This window comes from Schistocerca americana, chromosome 5 (assembly GCF_021461395.2).
Source record: "Schistocerca americana isolate TAMUIC-IGC-003095 chromosome 5, iqSchAmer2.1, whole genome shotgun sequence".
NCBI lineage: Eukaryota > Metazoa > Arthropoda > Insecta > Orthoptera > Acrididae > Schistocerca > Schistocerca americana.
Window position 1 is genome coordinate 679,149,153 of NC_060123.1, and position 24,637 is coordinate 679,173,789.

A 24,637-nucleotide genomic window follows, 5' to 3' on the forward strand; every position below is an offset into this window, starting at 1 on the left:
GAGAGAGAGAGAGAGAGAGAGAGAGAGAGAGGCACATGTGGCGTACGGTTCATGGTGCTTACGGGCGCACGATTGTCCAAAGCCGTCGGCACACGGACCGTGCTGTCGAACGTCAACGTTGAGCGTGCCAAGTTCAACGTGCTGCTGAACGCTCAGGAACGATGCGACTTGTGCATACGGTACCTGGGCCACAACGTGGTATGCCCGCATCTCGTGGTCGTGCGGTAGCGTTCTCGCTTCCCACGCCCGGGTTCCCGGGTTCGATTCCCGGCGGGGTCAGGGATTTTCTCTGCCTCGTGATGGCTGGGTGTTGTGTGCTGTCCTTAGGTTAGTTAGGTTTAAGTAGTTCTAAGTTCTAGGGGACTGATGACCATAGATGTTAAGTCCCATAGTGCTCAGAGCCATTTGAACCACAACGTGGTATACGCGATGGCGACGCACTACAGCTAGTTCGTAAATGACACTGCTTACTCAACAGGCGCGCGTAAAATTCCCACGTTAGCTCTATTAAAACGCACATTTCCTCCATTGTCCATATCCTAGTCACATTGTTCTATATGTAATATACACAAATAAAAACTTCAATATCGATGTACATGTTTTAAAACAAAAAGGGAAGTACCACGTCCAATCAGTAAGTACACAGACTTATAAAAGTTCCATTACAAACAGTGCGACACAAATTTGCAATAGTTCGCGACATAAGATAAACACTATTTTATCTTTCCCTCATTTTAGTAGCAGAATCTTTACAAGATGTAAATTACGAAACTCAAAAGAAAAAGGAATAAAATATCCTCATACAAGTAGCGCAACTGTCCTGTAGATTAAGCCAATCGAACGAACTCACTCGTCAAAAACAAGGTGAACTTATATTTACGTAACATCAAATATTGCAGTATATACTTACATTAAACTAATAATAAAGCATCAGAACCTATTATATACGCGAATGTTAAGAAAAAAAAAATTTAGACTTGGCGAGACGCGAACCATCATCAGATCACGTCTCTGATCATGAATCAACGCTACTCACTACGCTAAAGCGACAACAGTTCATTTACGGCCAATTCTAAGATGTTGCCACTTGCTAAATTCCTTAAGCGTAGGCTTTAGGCTGAAATTTAATTATAACAAACTGTACCAAAAACAACGTGTTTTTGGTGGATCCTCTGTGTGCTGCTACTTGCAAATGACATACTCTCATAATACGCAAGTTACACTAATTCTTTTGCCATGAATATGATGTCTCTCATTATTTTATTACAACGAGTCACGCAGTTAACAACGGGTTTTCGAGTGAATTTCAATTTGCTGGTGCTCAGAAACGACACATATACGTATAGGCTTTAACTGAATGCCAATATGGCGCGTCACAGCTCAGTGCTGAAGGGAGATGGCGTGCATGTTACGTAGGTGGCGTTTTGCCATCTGATTGGTCAACGCTCAGATGCACGCTCATAGAGTATCTGACATGCTAGATATTGATCTGCACGTTAGGAAAGACTACCCGAACGTGCTATTACACGCTATGACGTCAGAAACTCGGCACGCTCAACGTTCGGATGCACGGTCCGTGTGACGACTGCTTAAGCGGTCAGTGGTCGGCGGACTTCAGTTTGTCGGCAATAAAAAAATGGTCAAATGGCTCTGAGCACTATGGGATTAACTTCTGAGGTCATCAGTCCCCTAGAACTTAGAACTACTTAAACCTAACTAACCTAAGGACGTCACACACATCCATGCCCGAGGCAGGATTCGAACCTGCGACCGTAGCGTGTCGGCAATACTTGGGCCTAATGTCGACGCAGCCGGTGTACCCTGGATTAAGGAGACATACTTTCTGATGTCGGTGTTGGAGTGCTGTTCATTCTCTGGTGCCGTCTGTTCTGTTCTTTGAGGGTGAGGTACTCGTTACTTGATTGACACACGTGCTCTCGTGTTAAGTTGCCGTCGCTACACTGGATTGCCTGTGGTTCTCCATCACTCTGTCTCGGGTGTTAAATTTACTCTTTGGCGCCTCTGTTTAAAATTATCTGAGTGCCATATTTGACGTGTTTTAAAATTTATTTCAATTGAAGCTTGTTCAACGTCTGCTTGTCTTATCACTGTGGCCTGAAATTAATTCTGTCGTATGTTCTAGACCAGCATGTGTATTAGTGACACGGAGGTCGGCATTGAATCTTAGTTGTATTGCAGATTGCTTCCCTGACTGATGTAATGACTATAAAATTGCCTATGGTCATGGTAAGCGAACGGTAGCGGCCCAGTGAATCTTGGCTCATTACTCTGGTGAGATTTTGCATCATTTAAAAAATTTAATAATCATTGTTCTAAATATAATTACTATTGTAGTTCTTTGAGTGTTAGCACTCAAAATTTGCCTGTTACCTTTCAGATTACTTACGTTAATGTGTTGAATACCTTGTGATTTCTTGATTATTACATTAACCTGTTGTTATACTTTATTGTAAGGTTAATCGGTTAACCTTTTTAGTAATTCTGATTGTCATATTCTTGTTGTAATACGTAAGGTTTGCTTGGGGCTTTGGGCCACGATCACATTGAGTTTCTTGTCTTGGTCTGAGCATTTTCATATGTTCTATGATTATTACGCATGAATTAGATGTCTGTTTGTTTGCTCTCGGCCTTCCGAGCTGTGCGTAGTGTTCGGAGGCGCTGCCCCGGGTTTATTTGGTACTAGTGATATCTGTACTAACTGCATGTTGCACTTCAGCTGTCTGATCGTGCCAGCCATAGATGCTTAAATTTAGTTTCTTGCCAATTTGCAACATGGCTGCTAGGAAATGTCACTAGAACACGAAGAGAGAGAACTTTTCCATTCCGCACCCACATCAGTCTATTACATCACATGCTGACATAAAGTTCGAAACAGGAAATATAGTTTGCAATTCTTTGTCACGTACAGACCGATAGAAATTTGGTTGCCAAACTACTAGATGGCGGGCGATGCAAAGCACATGAATCTGCAGACGCGCTGTAGTTCTATACACAGAGAACAACTTCTACATCCAGGTTGTATAGAGATCACTGTCTGTTTCCCACCGGTCCACCGGACGTAGCCTGTTCGCGTCGGCTGTGCGTGTATGTGCGCGAGGTCTTCACGCCGCTTCCCGTCTCACCGTAGCCTCGGAGACGTTGCGGCCTCCAGTCTTGCTGTGGCATACGTCGGAAGTTGAGGTTCTATCTCGTAGTGATACGGCGTTAATTTAACCAGAAGCGCCCGTTATTCTAAATCATCATACTGAGACCTGATCGGCAGTACGTGCCCCTTCCATGTTTTCCCAGTTTCAAGTTTAGTTTTAACGTAATAGTTTTCATATTGGCGTAACGCTTATTTTTTTAAATGGTATTTTATTATTTTACCACGTCAGTATCTAGATTATGCCCACGGGGCTTCTCTGATTGCTTACATATTGGACATTTGCGTTAATAATTATTCCTGTGTGCGCTGCATAAAATATTAGTACTTTACGGGCCTCAGCTCGTTAGATACCAGACTACTGTAATTTTATGTTGTTGTTGTTGTGGTCTTCAGTCCAGAGACTGATTTGATGCAGCCCTCCATACTACTCTCTCTCTCAGTACTTACTGCAACCTACATCCATCTGAATCTGCTGGGTGTATTCATGTCTTGGTCTCCCTCTACGATTTTTACATGTCGTACCAACCGATCCCTTCTTCTAGTCAAATTGTGCCACAAACTCCTCCCCAATCCTATTCAGTACCTCCTCATTAGTTATGTGCTCTAACTATGTAATCTTCAGCATTCTTCTGTAGCACCACATTTCGAAAGCTTCTATTCTCTTCTTGTCTAAACTATTTATCGCCCATGTTTCACTTCCATACATGGCTACACTCCATACAAATACTTTCAGAAACGACTTCCTGACACTTAAATCTATACTCGATGTTAACAAATTTCTCTTCTTCAGAAACGCTTTCCTTGCCATTGCCAGTCTACATTTTATATCCTCTCTACTTCGACCATCATCAGCTATTTTGCTCCCCAAATAGCAAAACTCATTTACTACTTTAAGCCTCTCATTTCCTAATCTAATTCCCGCAGCATCACCCGATTTAATTCGACTACAGTCCATTATTTTGTTGATGTTCATCTTATATCCTCCTTTTAAGACACTGTCCATTCCGTTCAGCTGCTCTTCCAGGTCCTTTGCTGTCTCTGACAGAATTACAATGTCATTGGCGAACCTTTATGTTACTATACTTATATTCATTAACGTAAAGCACCTCCTTTCACGAGCCAAATGTATTGCTGTCATTGTTTGCCCAGCGCTAAGCTCGTGTTCGAAATATATTTGAATGTATTACTTGCTTGTTAGTCCTTCTTAAATGGGTGCATTTTATTCGTTTAAGTTAATTAATTAATCATCAGGGAGTTAAACTGAAAAAATTTTCAAGTAACTGCCTGAATAATTTGTATTTTATTAGTGTTCTGGTATTGTTGGACTCTAATAAAGTAACAAATGACTTGTGATAAATGGCCTGCACCTTTCCGATTCCCGTTTAGTTGTTTTTGTTCACATGAGGAATACGCTACTGTGCCGACAGTGCAGTGTTATAGACAGAGATGAACATCGCCTGCTGCGACATTGTGTCCTTCGAGTGGCGCTGCAATCAGTTGAACAACAGATACTAGTCGTACTTCTCCCAGATGTGACATACCTTCCCCGAACGAAGACCAACACAGTGACTTGGATTCGGAGTCTGACTATACTTTACGTTTTCCGAGAGGGCAGTTTTCGGCCTTACTAAAAGAACGTCACTTATCGATTCTGTAAAATCCGAGATATCGAACATATTACGCAAATTTTTTAGATAGTGCTTTGTTTGGTCATCCACCCAGGCGGAGTGTATCGGGTAGGAGAATGCATATGATCATTCTGAGCAAGAAAGGAACAAGACAGTGGAGAGAATCCACCATCATACGTGAAGACGTATCCAGCTTCAACACGAGGTACAACGGGACCGGAGAGGAACGCTCCCACTAAGAGGGTCGTGTTCTGGTTTCCTTTTGTCCTGAAAGAAACAGTTCGTGTCTGTTACGTGTTACACGATTTATGTCAAAAAGAAAATAAGGTGGTGTTGAAAAAGCATACTAATTTACGTTTCCAAGAAATATTTTACATTGTGAAGAACAGCGTCCTTTATTTTCAAACAATAGAGATTTTTATTTCTTTATCATTTTACCTGCAATATTTTACTCATGTAGCAGGCGTTTTTTTGTTCTCTGCAAGAAGACTATATTCTTTATTTCAAGAAGAGATCATTTATTACTTCATTAACCAAAACGTTCTGTAAACGGTGGATCGCAGGATCGAATTCCAATCACATTTTTAATTTATATTATATATATATATATATATATATTATATTATATAATATATTTTTTTTAACACTATCAATTATTTAATAAATATAAAAACAAAACACAGATGGAAATCGGATGGTGCGAGACCCTTGCTGTAGGACAGATGAGAAGAACAATCCAGCTACTCTCGGTTGCGCAGATTTGTCAGACGTCCAGTTGACCAGCGAGGTATTTGACTGCCGATCACCTCGAAGAAGAATATTAGCACGTTCCAGCCTTGCAGGGGTCACGGCTGTGCGGGCGGCTGGCTCGCCGGAGATCGGACAAATTTGCACGACTTTCTTGCGATGATGACACACGCATCGCCCAACTCACCGTGCTTTTGTTCGCTGCCAGGTCTCCGCAGACATTGTGCAAGCGCCTATGAATACCTGTGATGCTCTGGTTTCCCGCCAAAAGTAACTCAATGACAGCTCTCTGCTTGGCTCGCTGGTGCAATGGGAGACTATGGATCGCTAGGTCATAAGTTCGATCCCCAGTGAATTCCAAGAATTTTATCTGCCAGTTATCACTTCTTTCACCTCTGATCCAACTCGGCATTTTTCACATCAATGAACACTGCCAGAGGTGAAAGAAGTGACAACTGCCAGATAAAATTTTTGCAATTCCCATTATAACTGGCTGGATAAGTCAGTCAAAGGTGAAAGATGGCAAGGCGTACCAGTTCCAACAGGATAATGCCTAGTAAACACCTTTGGTGTTCAAAACAATCTTCTGATTGATGATAACCTTACTTTTTGGTCATTTTCCTAATACACTTTCCAATGTATGGATTTCTGCTGCCCCTCATGACGTTGTACTTCACGATAACAGACTGTATCACTAAAATGTTAGTGAAATAAAGCAGATTTAGTTTTCTGACCAGTCTGCCAGTGTCCAGATTATAGTATTTTGAAAAGAGGGAGCAAATCTGTCAGTTTTTCCTCTAGTTTTGAAACAATTCAGTTCGTTGTTCTCCATAAATCTGAAGCATTTGATGAAATAGGCTCACGTAAGCACAGGGTCAGAAAATCTTTTCTTTTGAGAAAAGAGTGGAAATGAAATGTGTGGATGCAATAGCCACATACACCACGGGAGAACTTCTGGTTGCAGCACTCGGAAGTAATAACTGGGTAATATAAGTGACAATGAACGTTTGTGTTGCCTTGAAAGAATGCTCCAGTGGTCTTAATTTTTAGGCGATTGCTTTCGATAAAAGAAAGTCTGAGTCTGGTAAAAAAAAAAAATCATGTGCCACAAACTGTCAAAAACTGAAGCAGCAAATTTTATGAACCAGACGCCTCTGAGGTGAAGCAATTGGTTCGTTTTCCGTTTCCGGACACAGTTGCTTTTACTCTGTCAGAAATGGAAAGTGTTATACCAAGATGAAAATAGTGAGAAATTGCACAAAATCAAGGAGTAATGAATGAATGGAACAGGTACGTAGGAGAATTATAGGAACAAACTGGGGTGGCATTTAATGGCGTGAAATGTGTAAAAGCAACTGGTGGAGATTGGGTTCTGACTGGACTCATCAGATTTTTAGAAAGCGAAGGGCAGAAATTGTAAATGTGTGCAGTTAGGTTTAGGAGAAAGCTGAGTAGTCAGATAACTTCACAGAAAGAGTGAGTGAGCCAGTACCAAAGATAACAAATACCACGAAACACACAGATCATAGAAAAATAAGTTTGATATTTCATTCACAAAAAAATGTGCTAAGACTGGCGAATAGACGATTGCAATCAAAGGATGATAGGAAATTGAACTAAGAACAGTTCAGTTTCAGAATGGGAAAAGGAACAAAAGAAGCAGTAGCTTTCTTACGAAATACTGGCAAAAGATACTTAGGAAAAGCTAGGGAAGCTTGTACAGGTTTTCTTGACTTGGAAAAAGCCTTTTTAATTGTCATATGCTCCGATTCTTTGAGTGCCCTTCAGAGCCTCTGTGTGTTATACTCAGTCCATCCCTTAGTGCAAGGGGTCCAAGAAAGCTTCCACTTGCTCGCTCTTAAGGGAGCGTCTGTGATGTTTATGTGGGCTCCTGGTCACGTCGGTCTGACGGGAAACGAGGCTGTTGACGCTGCTGCTAAGGCTGCAGTCCGCGTACCTCGGCCCGCTAACTCTTCCATTGCTTCGGATGATCTCCGTCTTGCTGTCTGTTGGCAGGTGGTGTCACTTTGGCATCACTACTTGTCTTCCCTTCATGGGAACAAGCTCAGAAGAATTAAACCTCTCCTAGCGACTTGGCCGACCTCCTCTCGGCTCTCTTGCCGCTAGGAGATCATTTCAGCTACGTTTCGTATTGGGCACTGTAGTTTTAGATATCGTCATTTGTTGGGTGATGATCGCCGACCACTATGCGCTCACTGTCATCAGGCTTTGACGGTTTGCCATTTCCTGACCGAATGCCCTTCTTTTAACTACTTACCTGCGAGTGTTTGCTTGCCGTCTGAGTTAGCGGTCGTGTTAGCGAACGAGGCGCGGCTGTCATCCGCGTTTTACTTTCTATCCGTCGAAGCGATGTGGTGCAGGACATTTAACCTTCAGTTCGGGACATCCGTTGTCTGTACAGCGTATTTTTTCCAAGAGGAAGTTTTTATTCTTAGCTCATGGACTGGGTTTAACGTGTAGTCAGTTTTAACTTCTTTTTCCTTTTAGTATTCTAAACGTAACGTTGAACGCGCACACACCATCGGAGAATGGTGTAGTACTAGCTCAATACCAGTATCCAAGGGATCAAGTACCAGTTACAACATTTGTGTTCCAGCATGCCTCAGGATACGATTCAATGGTTTCGTGAGACCCTTCCCAACCTAATCAGTACATGCGTCCAGGCCACAGTGGGTCCAACGTAATACTGATAACTGGGCTCATAGTGCCAATTCTTTGTAAATTTGAGTGGATTTTGTAGACACTGAAATAATACCACAGACCTTCACAAGCTGTGAAGTGACGTTTCGTTCACTCCTCCCTTTCTGGGTCCGTTACTTTTTTATGTCATCTACATCTACATCGATACTCAGCAATCGACCTCACGGCGCGTGGCAATCCACCTCACCTTCCCTCCAGGGATTCCCATTTGAGTTCTCGAAGCACCTCCCTAACATTTGCGTGTTGTTCGAAGCTAGCATTGACAAATCTAGCAGCCCGCTTCTGAATTGCTTGGATGTCTTCCTTTAATCCGACCTGGCACGGATCCCAAACACTGTAGCAGTTCTCAAAAACAGGTCGCACTAGCATTCTGTACGCGGCCTCCTTTACAGATGAACTTTCCTAGAATTCTCCCAATGGACATAAATCGACCATTTGCCTTTTCTACAGCAGTCCTCACATGCCCGTTCCATTTCATATTGCTTTGGAACTTTACGCCCAGATATTTAAACGACATGACTGTGTCAAACGAGACACAACTAATATTGTATCCGAACGGGTTTGTTTGTTCTACTCATCCGCATTAACTTAAATTTTTCTGTATTTAGAGCTAGCTACCATTCATCACACCAAATAGGCAGTGTATTTGTATGTTACGTTAAAAGGAATCTTCGAAAGTACATTAAATAAATTCGCTGCTGCAAATATGGACAACAATCACATGTATAATGGAATGAAGAAAGTGAAAATTTCTGCCGGACCGGGGCTCGAACCCGTATTTCCCACTTATCACCAGCTGTGTGGTCCAGACCCAAACTTCCATACGTCGCCAACCATGTGTCTACAGCCTGCACTCGTATATTGATGTGTATGTTCGCGTACAGGGGAGACACTTAGCTGAAAAAAGCTTGCCTGCAGTCGGTGGAAATGGACGATATGGTAGTGCCTGTGTTATTCTGAAATACGATCCAACGTTCCTTTAGGCATCCATGCCTGTACGAAGGAACAGCGCACCGTGTTTCCGAATAACACAGGAATAGACACGGCAATGTCGTATCCTCTAAAGTAATCACTTAATGTCAATGTTAACTAACATACACTACTGGCCATTAAAATTGCTACACCAAGAAGAAATGCAGATGATAAACGGGTATTCATTGGACAAATATATTATACTAAACTGACATCTGATTACATTTTCACGCAATTTGGGTGCATAGATCCCGAGAAATCAGTACCCAGAACAACCACCTCTGGCCGTAATAACGACCTTGATACGCCTGGGCATTGAGTCAAACAGAGCTTCGATGGCGTGTACAGGTACAGCTGCCCATGCAGCTTCAACACGATACCACAGTTCATCAAGTGTAGTGACTGGCGTATTGTGACGAGCCAGTTGCTCAGCCACCATTGACCAGACCTTTTCAATTGGTGAGAGATCTGGAGAATGTGCTGGCCAGGGCAGCAGTATAACATTTTCTGTATGCAGAAAGGCCCCTGCAGGACCTGCAACATACGGTCGTGCATTAGCCTGCTGAAATGTAGGGTTTCGCAGGGATCGAATGAAGGGTAGAGCCACGGATCGTAACACATCTGAAATGTAACGTCCACTGTTCAAAGTGCCGTCAATGCGAACAAAAGGTGACCGAGATGTGTAGCCAATGGCACCCCATACCATCCTGCCGGGTGATACGCCAGTATGGCGATGACGAATATACGCTTCCAGTGTGCGTTCACCACGATGTCGCCAAACACGGATGCGACCATCATAATGCTGTAAACAGAACATGGATTCCTCCGAAAAAATGACGTTTTGCCATTCGTGCACCCAGGTTCGTCATTGAGTACAGCACCACAAGCACTCCTGTCCGTGATGCAGCGTCAAGGGTAACCGCAGCCATGGTTTCCGACCTCATAGTCCCTGCTGCTGCAAACGTCGCCGAACTGTTCGTGCAGATGGTTGTTGTCTTGCAAACGTCCCCATCTGTTGACTCAGGGATCTATAGGTGGCTGCACGATCCGTTACAGCCATGCGGATAAGATGCCTGTCATTTCAACTGCTAGTGCTATGACACCGTCGGGATCCAGCATGGCGTTCCGTATTACCCTCCTGAACCCAAGGATTCCATATTCTGCTAACAGTCATTTGATCTCGACCAACGCGAGCAGCAATGCCGCGATACGATAAACCGCAATCGCGATAGGCTATAATCCGACCTCTGTCAAAGTCGGAAACGTGATGGTACGCATTTGTCCTCCTTACACTAGGCATCACAACAACGTTTCACCAGGCAACACCGGTGAACTGCTGTTTGTGTGTCAGCACGTTGTAGGTGTCGCCACCGGCGCCAACCTTGTGTGATGCTCTGAAAAGCTAATCATTTGCATATCACAGCATCTTCTTCCTGTCGGTTAAATTTCGGGTCTGTAGCACGTCATCTTCGTGGTGTAGCAATTTTAATGGCCAGTAGTGTATGTGTCTTGATGTCGATTATTATCGACTATCGATGCTTTTGCGTAGGTGTTGAAATCAAAATCAACAACGATGGTATGCCAACACCGCACATCCCTAGTTAGTGTAGACACTTCGTGTGATGAGAAAGTGAATAAACTAAGCGGGCTGTGGTCGCATGTGCCGGCCAGTGTGACCGAGCGGTTCTAGGCGCTACAGTCTGGAACCCCGCGACTGCTACGGTCGCAGGTTCGAATGTGTGTGATGTCCTTAGGTTAGTTAGGTTTAAGTAGTTCTAAGCTCTAAGGGACTGATGACCTCAGAAGTAGTGCTCAGAGCCATTTGAACCATTTTGTCGCAGGTCTTCTGCAGACAGGATGGTAACGAGGCTCAGGAGGAAGAGGAAACGATAAGCAGAGCTCGCTGGCCAGCAGGGCTTCCCACTCCCCTCTATCAGCTTATCACTTCAGCACTACGCAGCTCTACTGAGCACCTGTTGCCCTGATTTTGTTTCTCTTCGCTTTTCCGGAATTATCAACATCATTGCTAAATTCTGTTGATCCTTATGACTGTTACAGTGTTAGTTCTGCGTTCCTTCTTCGTACAAGTTCAAGTTATGTTTTCGGTTGATGTCGCTGCTTGTTTTTTCATTCCAAAAAATATTCGCAGACCACTGATCTGCAGTATGTGACTCTCAAGTCCACCTCCTGTACCTGACGAAGCTGAATCCTGCTACCTGGTCCTGTGATTGGACAAAAAGTTCATTTGTTCACTTACTCACGCATATGCCACACATACTGCCCGCATACTGGCAAAACGTACACACTAATTAAATCTGTACATACGAAATTCCTTACAAGGGGCATTCCATAAATACTACACACAATTTTTTTTACTTACACCTTTATTTTTTTATCTCTCTTTTTGTAGTCCTTCAGTATAGTATCCCAGCTTCCCTATGATACGCCATATCTGTTCACCTATGGAATGGCTCGGGTAACTGCGGCAGGAAGTTCTTCCAGAGAAAGATGACGAGGAGCAGTTTTTGGCCTACAACATTGCCGATATGCGGGCGTGCATTGTCGTAGAGAGCAAGTGTCCCAGCCTCAAGCAACTGCGATGGGGTTTTCTGAATTTCTCTGTCCAGGTTTTGCATGAAGTTACGATAAGACACTGCTGCGACACTTGTTCCACATGGGACTCTATCTGTCATGATGATTCCTTGGTGATCATAACCAAAAATCATCATTTGATTGAACACGTCGAAATTTTTTTGGAAGTGGAGAATCTGAAGCTCTCCACTCACTGGACTGTGATTTCAACTACAGTTCAAAAATCTCTAATACATGTTTCATCACCAGCGACAATTCAACACAGGAATCCATAACCTTCACGGTCGATCGTTGTTTGAGCAAGGTTGCAATGTCCAAGCGTTTCTGCTTCTCTTCGCCAGACAAAGCGGAACCAATCCCGCAGAAATTTTTCTCTTCTTCAGATAATTGGTCATAATACTGTATACTGATGTTGGGGAATTCCCGTGACTTCAGAGTGTTCCTTACAAGTCACGCTGCGGTCATCAAGAGCATCTGCTACAAGTTTTACACTTCGTTCATGTGTCGACGTTTTTGCCCTTCCGGCTCTTGGATTATCGTCCATGCTCACATGATCACCACATAAAAACGATTAACCCTGCGTGAAGCTACACTACAATCCACTGTGAATTCGCTGCAAACCCCACTTAACACACTGTGGATTTCTGTCGAGCTTTTGCCACGTGAAGTTTCAATATTGGTGTACGACCTGTGGTCTTAATAGTCATAGTATCAGAGACCCCTGCAGGGTTCATTTTTACCTCTCACCAACTTTGTTACAGTTTATAGCGATAAAACAAAAACACGTGCTTGTTCCTCACGTTCCTAACAACATATCACGTAATTTTCATTGTTGTTGCATCAAACAATCCACAGTAATACCAGCCTGTGCATTATTTAGGAAATGTCTCTCATATCTTACGTGTTTGTATAATTTACTATGTCGGTATTCTATTGCACATAATGTAAAATGGTACTAAGTGTTGAAACTCTCTGCTGAACATTTTTCTAATTAAGTTCCACAGAATTTTAAGTAACTGGCTGCATAAAAATTTCATAATGTTTTCGAAACAAGAAAAATAGAATTCGATAAAGACTGAATGTGCCAGGAGAGTTACAGAACGACAGTTTCATCGAGGTCTTCGGAAGGCTTACTGAGAGTCTGCATTGCCTTGCAAGACAATGGCAACGTGGCTAAAAGCTTTTAGCTTTTGGCAGACATTCACTGGCCAGGTCCTCCTCTCTACAGTGAAGACGTGTCTGCGCTTACCACGCTACTGGACTATGATCGATGCCAAACGATCGTGAGCTGGCTCGACAGACAGTATTAGCGTGTACGACTGCACTTTACATTCTGAAGGCACACTTGAGCATAAGAAAAACTACTTCATGCTGAGTTCGGCATTATCTGACTCAAATGCAGAAATGGCTACCATACGACGCTGCTCGTGTTCCCCTTGGAACACAATAAACGCGTAGGAGACACTATATTACTTACCTACTGAGAAACGACGACGTTCTCTAAGCCAGTAGATACTGCGATAGTGAATACCTCAGTAGGCGGTACAGTTGGAAACTAATGGTCATATTTAAGAAGAGCAATGACAAATGCTGACATACAGAGTATAGGTCTAACGAAGTTAACTGCGAAGAAACCATGTGTAACAGGTGGAATACTATTAACTGGTCGATGAAAGAAGAAAGTACAAAAATGCTCAGAAAGACAGAAATACAGCAGTATAAGTCACTATGGAATGAAAAAGTACAAATTGCAGGAATGCTAAAGCGAATTGGTTGCAGGAAAAAATATAAAGAAATGGAACAAGATATGGTAGTCGGAGAGCGTGATATAGAAAAGTTAAAACAGGTTTCTGTGAATTTAAAAGTAAAGGCATGAGCTTTAACAGTGAAAAAGGAATTAAACTGTTAAACGCAGAGGAGAGAGCGGATAGGTGGAAAGAGCACACTGAATTCTTCTACAAGGGGGAGGAACTGTCAGATCATGTGGTAGGAGAAATGCAAGTCAATACGGAAAATATAGGAGAGCCATTATTAGAGATGGAGTTTAACTGAGATTTGGATCAAATAAGGCAAAAGGGTTAGATATCAAGCCTTGGAAATTTTTAAAATCGTTGGGGCAAGTGGCAACTAGTCATGGTGATTTGTAGACTATGTCAGAGTTACACCGTCAGCCTTTCGGAAATATCTCGTCTGCATAACCCGAAGATATGAAGGGCAAGTAAGTGAGAAAATTATCGTGCAGCCAACTTAATAGCTCGTGCATGCAAGTTGCTGTCAAGAAAAATACACTGAAGTGGAAGAGAAAATTGAGGGTCTATTAGATGACGATTAGAGCAACTTAAGGAAAGGTAAAGCACCAGAAAGGCAGTTTTGACATTTCGCTTGATAATGGAAGGAAGACTAAAGAAGAATCGAGACTCGTTCATAGGATTTATCGACCTAAGAAAAACGTTAGACAGTGTACAATTGCGACAAGTGTTACAGGAATATGTATAAGCTAGAGGGAAATACGGAAAATGTAAAAGTTATATAAAAACCAAGAGGAAACAATAAGAATAGAAGACTAAGAATGAAATGTTCGAATTAAAAAGGTTGTAAGAAACGTATACAGTGTTTCGCCACTTACTTTAAATGTACACATGGAAGAACAACCACAAAAAAAAAAAAAAAAAAAAAAAGGAGAATGGGTAGTGGAATTAAAATTGAGGGTGAAAGGATAACAGTGATAAGATTCGCTGATGACGTTGCTATCCTAAATGAAGAATTACAGTACCTGTAGAACTGAACGTACAGTACATGGATGCGGAATATAGATTGAGAGTAAACCGAAGAAAAACGAAAGAAGTGACTAGTAAGTAACAGATATGAGATTAACAATAAAGGTAACATTAAAATTGGTGACCAAGAAGTAGATGAGATGAAGCAATTCTGCTACATTGAAAGCAATATTATTTATGGCGGACGAAGCGACGAGGACATAAAAATGAAACCAGCACAGGCAAAGAGGGCAGAGAAGTATGACCGAGTGAAGTCTACTGGTATCAAACATCGTCTTGATTTGAAGAACAACTTTCGGTCAATGTGCGTTCGGAGCACATCATTGTACAGTGTGGTGACAAAAGTCATGGGACACCTCCTAATCTGATGTCGGACGTCCTTTTGCCCAAAGGAGCGCAGGAACTCGACGTGGCATGGACTCGACAAGTCGCTGGCACTCGCCTGCAGAACAACTAATTCATGCTGCATCTATAAGCGTCCGTAACTGCGAAAGTGTTGCCGGTGCAGGATGTTGTGCACTAACTGGCATCTCTATTATGTCCCATAAATGTCAGCGATCTGGGTGGCCAAATAATTCCTCCGAATTGTCCAGAATTTTCCTCAAACCAATCGCAAACATTGTGGCCCACTGACATGACATTGTTGTTTGGGACCATGAAGTCGCTGATTGGCTGCAAATGGTCTACATGTAGTCGAACATAACCATCTAGTCAATGACAGGTTGAGTTAGACCAGAGGACCCAGTTCATTCCATGTAACCACAGCCCACACCATTATGGAGCCACAACCAGCTTGCACAGCCGTTTGACGACAATTAGCTCCATGGCTTCTAGGGCTTTGCGCCACATTCGAACCCTATCATCAACTCTTACCAACTAAAATCGATACTCATCTGACCAGGCCACGGTTTTCCAGTCGTCTAGAGAGTACAACCGCTATGGTCACGAGCCTAGGAGAGGCACTGCAAGCGATGTCGTGCTGTTAGCAAAGGCACTCGCGTCGGTCGTCCGCTGCCAAATTTCGGCGCACTGTCGTAATGAATACATTCATCGTACGTCCCACATTGATTTCTGTGGTTATTTCACGTGGTATTGCTTCTCAGTTAGTACTGACAACTCTACGCAAAACGGCGCTGCTCTCGGTGTTTAAGTGAAGGCCGTCAGCCACTACGTTACCCGTGATGAGAGGTAATGCCTAATATTTGGTAATCTCGGCACACTCTTGACACTGTGGATCTCGAAATATTGAATTCCCTAACGATTCCCGAAATGGAGTGACCCATGCGTCTAGCTCCAACTACCATTCCGCGTTCAAAGTTTGTTAATACCAGTCGTGCGGCCTGGATCACACTGGAAAACTTTTCACATGCCTGACCTGAGTGCAAATGACAGCTCCGCAAACGCACCTTTTATACGTTGTCTACGCGATACTACCCTCATCTGTATATGTGCATATCGCTAACGCAAGACTTTTGTTACCTTATTGAATGGTAGTGAATCATGAACTGTGGGAAAACCGGAGCAGATGAGTATCGGAGCGCTTTAGATGTGGTGCTGTACGAGGATGTTGATAACAAGGTGGATAGATAAGATGAGAAATGGGGTTCTCTGTAGAATCGGCGACGAAAGGGATATATGGAGAACACCAACAGTAAGAAGTGGCAGGGTGATAGAAAGTGGGTTAAAGCATCAGGGAATATCTTCCATGGTATTAGAGGGAGCTGCAGAGGGCAAAAACTGTAAGGGAAGGCAGATTAGAGTATATCCAACAAATAATTGAGGGTGTTGGGAGCAAGTGCCACTGTTAGATGGAAAAAAAAGGACCGCAGCAATGTGAAAGTTGTCATGATTCTCTTGTACGACTCTGATGATGTTGTTCTACAGCATGCTGTTACCGTTCATACTTTCCATATACTATACAACTTTTGTTTTGTACACAACCTGCGACCAGCATCGAGAAAGAAGCGGTGACAGTTTATGCTGAACCCATCCATCATTTTGCATGACAATGCTCGCCAGCAAGCAGCGCGTGCTGTGAACGACGTGATCGATCGGTGGGGCTCTGAGGTGAGGTGCTGTACCCGCCACTGTATTCTCCTGACTTAGGTCCTATGCTTGATTGCTAAGATGTGGGGAACGCTTCGCGGCATTCACTTCAGAGGTTTTTTTAGAGATCAGTCGAGCAGTAGACTGCTCCACTTCAACTATCAACAAGTGACAGTACTAATGGACTTTAACATTGCTGGCAGCGGGTTACACACAATGCTGGTAAGCATTTCAAAGAAGAGTAAAACATTGAAACCTGTTTCTGTTTTGTACAATTGTACATTAATAGTAGCCATTGTTAAACTATGTAATCTTACATTGCGATTCCAGCTGTCTTAAACAAATTATTGACGGTTCTTTCTCTTTTTGTTGCAGTGACGACCATACGCGGCTCTTCGAGCTCTCTCAGGTAAGGGAGTGCAATTCACTGCAGCTCGTAACACCAGACCTACACAAATCACTCTTAAGAAAAGAAAACATGGTCATTAGTAGACTATAATGTAAATGACCTTCATTTAAATCGTGCGATTAGCCGATTTCGACGACTTGTGATTTTCAAACACATGTTTAACACATCAAAACAAGTTTTGCGCCAACTCGGTTCAGAGAGTTCCGGAACCTATACACAAAATTGGAACAGACATCAACATAAACATCATTTCCACCCTATTTATTGCTCATGAAAACTACACACTGCATGTTCTACCACCACACCGCGAGACCTTCAGAGGTGGTGGTCCACATTGTTGTACACACCGTTACCTCTGGTAATCCACAAGTTCATCAAGGCACTGTTGGTCCAGATTGTCCCATTCCTCAACGGCGATTCGGCGTAGATAGCTCAGAGTGTTTGGTGGGTCACGTCGTCCATAAACAGCCCTTTTCAATCTATCCCAGGCATGTTCGATAACGTTCATGTCTGGAGAACATACTGGCCACTCTAGTCGAGCGATGTTGTTATCGCTGGCCGGTGTGCCGAGCGGTTCTAGGCGCTTCAGTCCGGAACCACGAGACTGCTACCGTCGCAGGTTCGAATCCTGCCTCGGGCATGGATGTGTGTGATGTCCTTAGGTTGGTTAGGTTTACGCAGTTCTAAGTTCTAGGCGACTGATGACCTCAGATGTTAACTCCCATAGTTCTCAGAGCCATTTGAACCATTTGATGTTGTTATCCTGAAGGAAGTCATTTACAAGATGTGCACAATGGGGCGCGAATTGTCGTCCATGAAGACGAATGCCTCGCCAATATGTTGCCGATTGGTTGCACTATCGGTCGGAGGACGGCATTCACGTATCGTAGGGTCGTTACGGCGCCTTCCATGACCACCAGCGGCGTACGTCGGCCCCACACAATGCCACGCTAAAACTGCAGCGAACCTCTACCTTGCTGTACTCGCTGGACAATCTGTGTAAGACTTTCAGGCTCACCTGGTTGCCTCCAGACACGTGTCCGACGATTGTCTGGTTGAAGGCATATGCGACACACATTGGTGAAGAGAACGTGATGCCAATAATGAGCGGTCCATTCGGCATGTTGTTGGGCCCGTCTGTATCGCACTGTATGGTGCCGTGGTTACAAAGATGGACCTCCCCATGAACGTCGGGAGTGAAGTTGCGCATCATGCAGCCTATTGCGCACAGTTTGAATCGTAACACGACGTCCTGTGCCTGCACGGAAAGCATTATTCAACATGGTGGCGTTGCTGTCAGGGTTCCTCTGAGCCATAATCCGTAGGCAGCGGTCATTCACTGCAGTAGTATTCCTTGGACGGCCTGAGCGAGACATGTTATAAACAGTTCCTGTCTCTCTGTATCTCCTCCATGTCCGAACAACATCGGTTTGGTTCACTCAGAGACGCCTGGACACTTCCCTTGTTGAGAGCCCTTCCTAGCACAAAGTAACAATGCGGACGCGATCTAACCGCGGTATTGACCGTCTAGGCATGGTTGAACTGCAGACAACATGAGCCGTGTACCTCCTTCCTAACGGAACGACTGGAACTGATCGGCTGTCGGACCCCATCCGTCTAATAGGCGCTGCTCATGCATGGTTGTTTACATCTTTGAGTGGGTTTAGTGACATCTCTGAACAGTCAAAGGGCCTGTGTCTGTGAAAAATGATTTGACCATTACGACTTGTAATACGCAATATTACACACGTGTTTGAAAATGAAAAGTCGAAGTTAGCTAAGCACTTCACCCACGGCTGTTACGCCAGTCTACATGTACATGTACATTTCCGGGTTAGACATCTTTATTGGTTAAAAACAGTCTTGGTTGCAATTTTATTTATTTTATTTTTCAACGACGCGTTTCGCCTTATTTAGGCATCTTTAGATTATATTTTCAAGATGGACGCGAGAGATACCAAGATCTGCATAACGCGTTCGCGTTCACAGGAGCGAGTAACAGAATTTCTTAGACATCTTTGTCTGTTCCGAAACCAAGCACTTTAAAGCTGATCACATTATCTTCTTCCTGGTCGTCCTATCCTCCGTCTTACTGTTTTATCTGTGGTCATAGGTTTTCCTTGATATTCAGCTTTTATCCATACATAGTAGATGGTCATGCCATTCGTTTCTATACTCTTCTTATAACATCGAGCTCCACCCTTACGTCCCTCTTCCTCTTACGATTTTGTAATTTATATTCTGCCAAAGTTCGTAATAGTGTTATTTCTGCCGCTTCAATTCTCTATAATTGTTTGGTCGTAAAAATCTATGTTTCGGTTCCACAGAGCAGTAAAGGTACAGTCATAGTGTTATAGAAGCATTGTCTCTTTCCTGGTTTTGTTCAGGAGCGTTCTCTTAATCTTACCTAACCTTTGTAAGCACCTTTATGGTTGCTTTTCAGGATCATTGTCGTGCGGTTAAGAGATATCGCAGAGCAGGTAACTGAGTACATGGAGTTGTGCTAGTACGATATTTTCGATTATGATTTAACTCTAATCTGTTCTTTTCTAACCAGATCGCCATATATTTACTTTCCTTTATGGATATGATTAAATTATATTGTTTTATCGTTATATGTAAGAACAATAAAGCTCGTTGAAAGTTGTCTTCAGTATCTGCCACTTCACATAACAAAACAAAACAAAATGCAGGGAGTTACATACCGTACATCTCGGTGGGTATGAACCTCCCATTTTCTTTTGGCACCTACTGACAGTGTCATTTCTGTGTATTTTAAATACTGTGTGCCAAGCAGGACACCCTCGTCTTACTCCTCCTGTAATTCTTCTCGTTCCGGCACTAATGGTGAGCGATGCCGTACCTCATACAGACTCTGAACTGACGTTATTGAATGCCGAGGAATGCTATAGTCTACTAATATTTCACGTCTTAGTTCTCACCACCCTTTCTAACACCTTTTAAAAGTCCACGTTGGGGATTAAATTCGCAGTGTTTTTAGAGTATCTGGCTTATAGAGAAAACACGGTCAATACGTGATCTTCCAGGTCCCAAATTATTTTTGTCTTGCTCTCCATGAACCGCGGACCTTGCCTTTGGTGTGGTGGCTTGCATGCCTCAGCGATGCAGATAGCCGTACCGTAGTTGCAGCCACAACAAAGAGGTATCTGTTTAGAGACCTGACAAACGTGCGGTTCCTGAAAAAGGACAGTAGCCTTTTCAGTAGATACAGCGGCAACAGAGTGAATGATTGACTGATCTGGCCTTGTAACATCAACCGAATCGGACTTAGCCGGCCGAAGTGGCCGTGCGGTTAAAGGCGCTGCAGTCTGGAACCGCAAGACCGCTACGGTCGCAGGTTCGAATCCTGCCTCGGGCATGGATGTTTGTGATGTCCTTAGGTTAGTTAGGTTTAACTAGTTCTAAGTTCTAGGGGACTAATGACCTCAGCAGTTGAGTCCCATAGTGCTCAGAGCCATTTGAACCATTTGAATCGGACTTGCTCTGCTGGTACTACGAATGGGTGAAAGCAAGAGGATTTTTTACCGAGGGCATGCAACTTGACTGTATGGTTAAATGATGGCATCCTCTTGGGTAAAATATTTCGGAGGTAGAATAGTGCTCCATTCGGATCTCCGGGCTGGGTCTACTCAGGAGGATGTCGTCATCAGGAGAAATAAAACTGGCGCTCTACGGATCACAGTGTTGAATGTCAGATCCATTACTCGGGCAGGTAGGTTACTGGCTCTGAGCACTATGGGACTTAATATCTATGGTCATCAGTCCCCTTGAACTTAGAACTACTTAAACCTAACTAACCTAAGGACAGCACACAGCACCCAGTCATCACGAGGCAGAGAAAATCCCTGACCCCGCCGGGAATCGAACCCGGGAACCCGGGCGCGGGAAGCGAGAACGCTACCGCGCGACCACGAGCTGCGGACGCAGGTAGGTTAGAGAATTTGGAAACGAAAATCCATGGGTTGAAGTTAGATATAATGGAAATCAGTGAAGTACAGTGGCAGGAGACGCAGTACACCTGGTCAGGCGAATACACGATTATAAATACAAAATCAAATGGGTGATACACGGGAGTAGATTTAATAATAAGAAAATATGAATGCGAGTAAGCTACTATGATGTGCATAGTGAACCCGTTATCGTGTTCAAGATAGACTCGAAGCCCACACCCACCATATTATGAGGTAAAAAAAAATACTCAGAAAGTTAAGGGAGGCGAAACTTTAATTTTGATGGGGGAAAGGAATTAGATAGTTGAAAAATGAAGAGAAGGAAAAATAGTAGGTGAATATGAAATGGGGGAATCGAATGAAAGAGGAAGCTGCCTGAACGAATTTTGCAAAGAGCATAATTTAGTCATGGCTAACACTTGCCTTAAGAATTATCAAAGAAGGTTGTATACGTGGAAGAGACCAGGAGACACCGGAAGGTTTCAGACTGATTATATGAAGGTAAGACTGAGGTTTCAGAGCACGGTTTTAAATTCTAAGATATTTCCAGGGGCAGATCTGGAATCTGACGACAATATATTTTTACGAACAGTAGATTAAAACTGAAGAAGGTGCAAAAAGTAGGAATTTAAGGAGATGGGACCAGGATAAACTGAAAGAACCATAGGTTTTTGAGAGTTTGAGGAAGCATTAGGGAGCGATTCACAAGAACAGGGGAAAGAAATATCGGAGAAGACGAATTGGTAGCTTCGAGAGGCGAAATAGTGAAGATGGCAGAGGATCAGATAAAAAGGCAAGTCCTAGTAGAAATCCTTGGATAATTGAGCTTCATTGGAGAAAAGAGAAAATATAAAAATGCAGCATATGAAGGAGGGGAAAAGGAATGCAAGTGTCTAAAAATGAGATTGACAGGAAGTGCAAAATGGGTAAACCGGAATGGCCAGAGGACAAATGTAAGGATTAGAAGCATATATCACTAGGGGAAAGTAAAACTGAAGAGACATTTTAAGGAAATAGAAGCAGCTGTGTGAATATAAAGATCTGACAGAAAACCAGTCCTAAGCAAAGAAAGGGAAGCTGAAAGATGGAAGGAGTATACAGGAGGTCTATACAAGGGAGGTGTATTTGAGGAAGAAGATGAGATGGGAGATATGATACTGCGAGAAGAATTTCACAGAACACTGAAAGACCTATGTCGAAACAAAGCCCAGGGAGTAGACGATATTGTCAGAACTGCTAATACCTTTGGGAGAGCTAGCCAAGACAAAATTCTTCCATCTGCTGTGGAAGAAATGAGAGAGCTGAAATAGCGTAAGACTTCAGGAAGATTGTATTTTCCAATTCCATAGAAAACAGGTGCTGAGAGGTGTGAATATTACCGAACTATTATGATTGCGAAGTACTAAAACGAATTCCTTATCGACGAATGGAAAAAACGTGTAGAAGCTGATGTCGGGGAAGATCAGTTTGGATTCCGGTCAAATGTAGAAACACACGGCGCAGTACTGACCCTACGACTTATCTTAGAAGATAAGTTAAGGAAATGCAAACCTACGTTTGTAGTATAAGTAGACTTAAACAAACGTTTTGACAATCTTGACTGGAGTACTCTTTTTGAAATTCTGAAGGTAGCAGGGGTAAAACACAGGGAGCGAAAGGCTACTTACAACTTGTACAGAAACCAGACCCGTTATAAGAATCGAGGGGCATAAAAGGGAAGCAATGGTTGAGAAGGGTGTGAGAGAGGGTTGTAGCCTACCCTTGATGTTATTCAAACTATACGTTGAGCAAGCACTGAAGGAAACCAAAGAAAATTTTGGAGTAGGGAGTAGGGAGAAGAAACAAAAACTTTGAGGTCTACTGATAACACTGTAGTTCTGTCAGAGACTGCAGAGGACTTGGAAGAGCATTTGAACGGAAAGGGCGGCGTCTTGGAAGGAGGATATAACATGAACATAAACAAAATCAAAACGAGGAAAATGGAAAGTAGTCGAATTAAATCAGGTGAAGCTGAGGGTATTAGAATGGGAAGCGAGGCACTTAAAGTAGTAGGTGAGTTTTACTATTAGGGCGGCAAAATAACTGATGATGGCCGATGTGGGGAGGATATAAAATGTAGACTGGCAACGTCAAGAAAGGTGTTTCTGAAGAAGAGAAATTTGTTAACATCGAGTATCTTTTCTGAAAGTATTTGTATGGAGTGTAGCCATGTATGGACGTGCAACATGGACGATAAATAGCTTGGACAAAAAGAGAATAGAAAGTCTGGAAATGCGGTGCTACAGAAGAATGCTGAAAATTAGGTGGGTAGATCATGTAACTTATGAGGAGGTAATGAATCGAATTAGAGAGAAAATAAATTTGTGGCGCAACCTGACTAGAAGAAGGAATCGGATGTTAGAACATCAAGGGTTCACCAGTGTAGTACTGGGGGGAAGTGCGGGAGGTTAAAATCGTAGAGGGAGACCAAGAGGTGAATACAGGAAGTAGATTTAGAAGGATGTACGTTGCATTGCTTATATGGAGATGGCCGGCCGAAGTGGCCGAGCGGTTCTTGGCGCTATAGTCTGGAACCGCGCGACCGCTACGGTCGCAGATTCGAATCCTGCCTCGGGCATGGATGTGTGTGATGTCCTTAGGTTAGTTAGGTTTAAGTAGTTCTAAGTTGTAGGGGACTGATGACCTCAGAAGTTAAGTCCCATAGTGCTCAGAGCCATTTGAACCGTTTTTATATGGAGATGCAGAGGCTTGGTCGGACAGAGTAACATGGAGAGCTCATAAAACCAATCTTCGGACTGAAGGCCATAACGACAACAAGGACAACAACATGTCTCAGTTAAATCACTTCATCTCTTCGAAGTATCTTAGTACATATCTTAAACGCACAGGGGGCACAGAGTATGAACTAACTCTGCCTTCAGATTTCGCAGTGAGTACTTGGTGAAATAATAGTACGTGACAAAAATACTTATTTGCCCCTTGTGTCACTAATCATCTATTTTTGCCGCGGTTTCGGATTAATAGCGCACTGTCTAGCAATTCTTGAAAAGATATTGTTGTGCGTAATTAAACCTACCATCACTTTAATTGCCGAGTCCCGACAAGGACTTAGAAAATCCCGGACATTTGGGTCAGTTCGCATTATTTTCACGGACATACACAAAGTCTGTCGACGACAAGTTGGTCGACGGCGAGGCAGGACTCTGAGCAGCAAGCGATCGTAGGTTGTCTGCGGCTTCTCGTTTCTCTCAGTAAAGAAGAGTGGAAAATGTGTGTGAACTAGAGCGTCTAAGACTGCCCGCCGATGGCTTTCTAACATAAATCTAATGAAACTACCTACGTCACAGTCCTCATTTAGTGCATTTTAATTGCGATTTGTTAAAATGTATTTATTCCCAATCAATATAATTTCTGCAGACACAAAAAAGTTTCCCCCTGACAGTTGTATGGAAACCCCTGAGGACGCCCTCAAACTAGGACAAATCAGGGGAAACTCGGGCGCATGGCAACTCTTTGCGTAATGGAATAAACCCAAATAGGACAGACTTTACAATAACAAATCATGGAAATATAAATCACAATCATTAACTTTCTAGACGTCACTACTG

At 43.2% G+C, this 24,637-nt stretch overlaps 1 protein-coding gene across 2 annotated transcripts in view; it reads left to right on the forward strand.

Annotated features, from left to right (window-relative positions):
• Positions 1-24,637, forward strand: part of LOC124615719 — a 331,203-nt gene that overhangs the window by 173,855 nt on the left and 132,711 nt on the right. For both annotated transcript variants that reach the window (XR_006979809.1, XM_047143783.1), the window contains one exon: positions 17,025-17,058. Coding sequence is in view for 1 of the 2 variants with exons in the window: in XM_047143783.1 (XP_046999739.1) it covers positions 17,025-17,058 (34 nt within the window). In the remaining variant the exon portion in view is untranslated. The remainder of the gene's footprint in view (positions 1-17,024; positions 17,059-24,637) is intronic.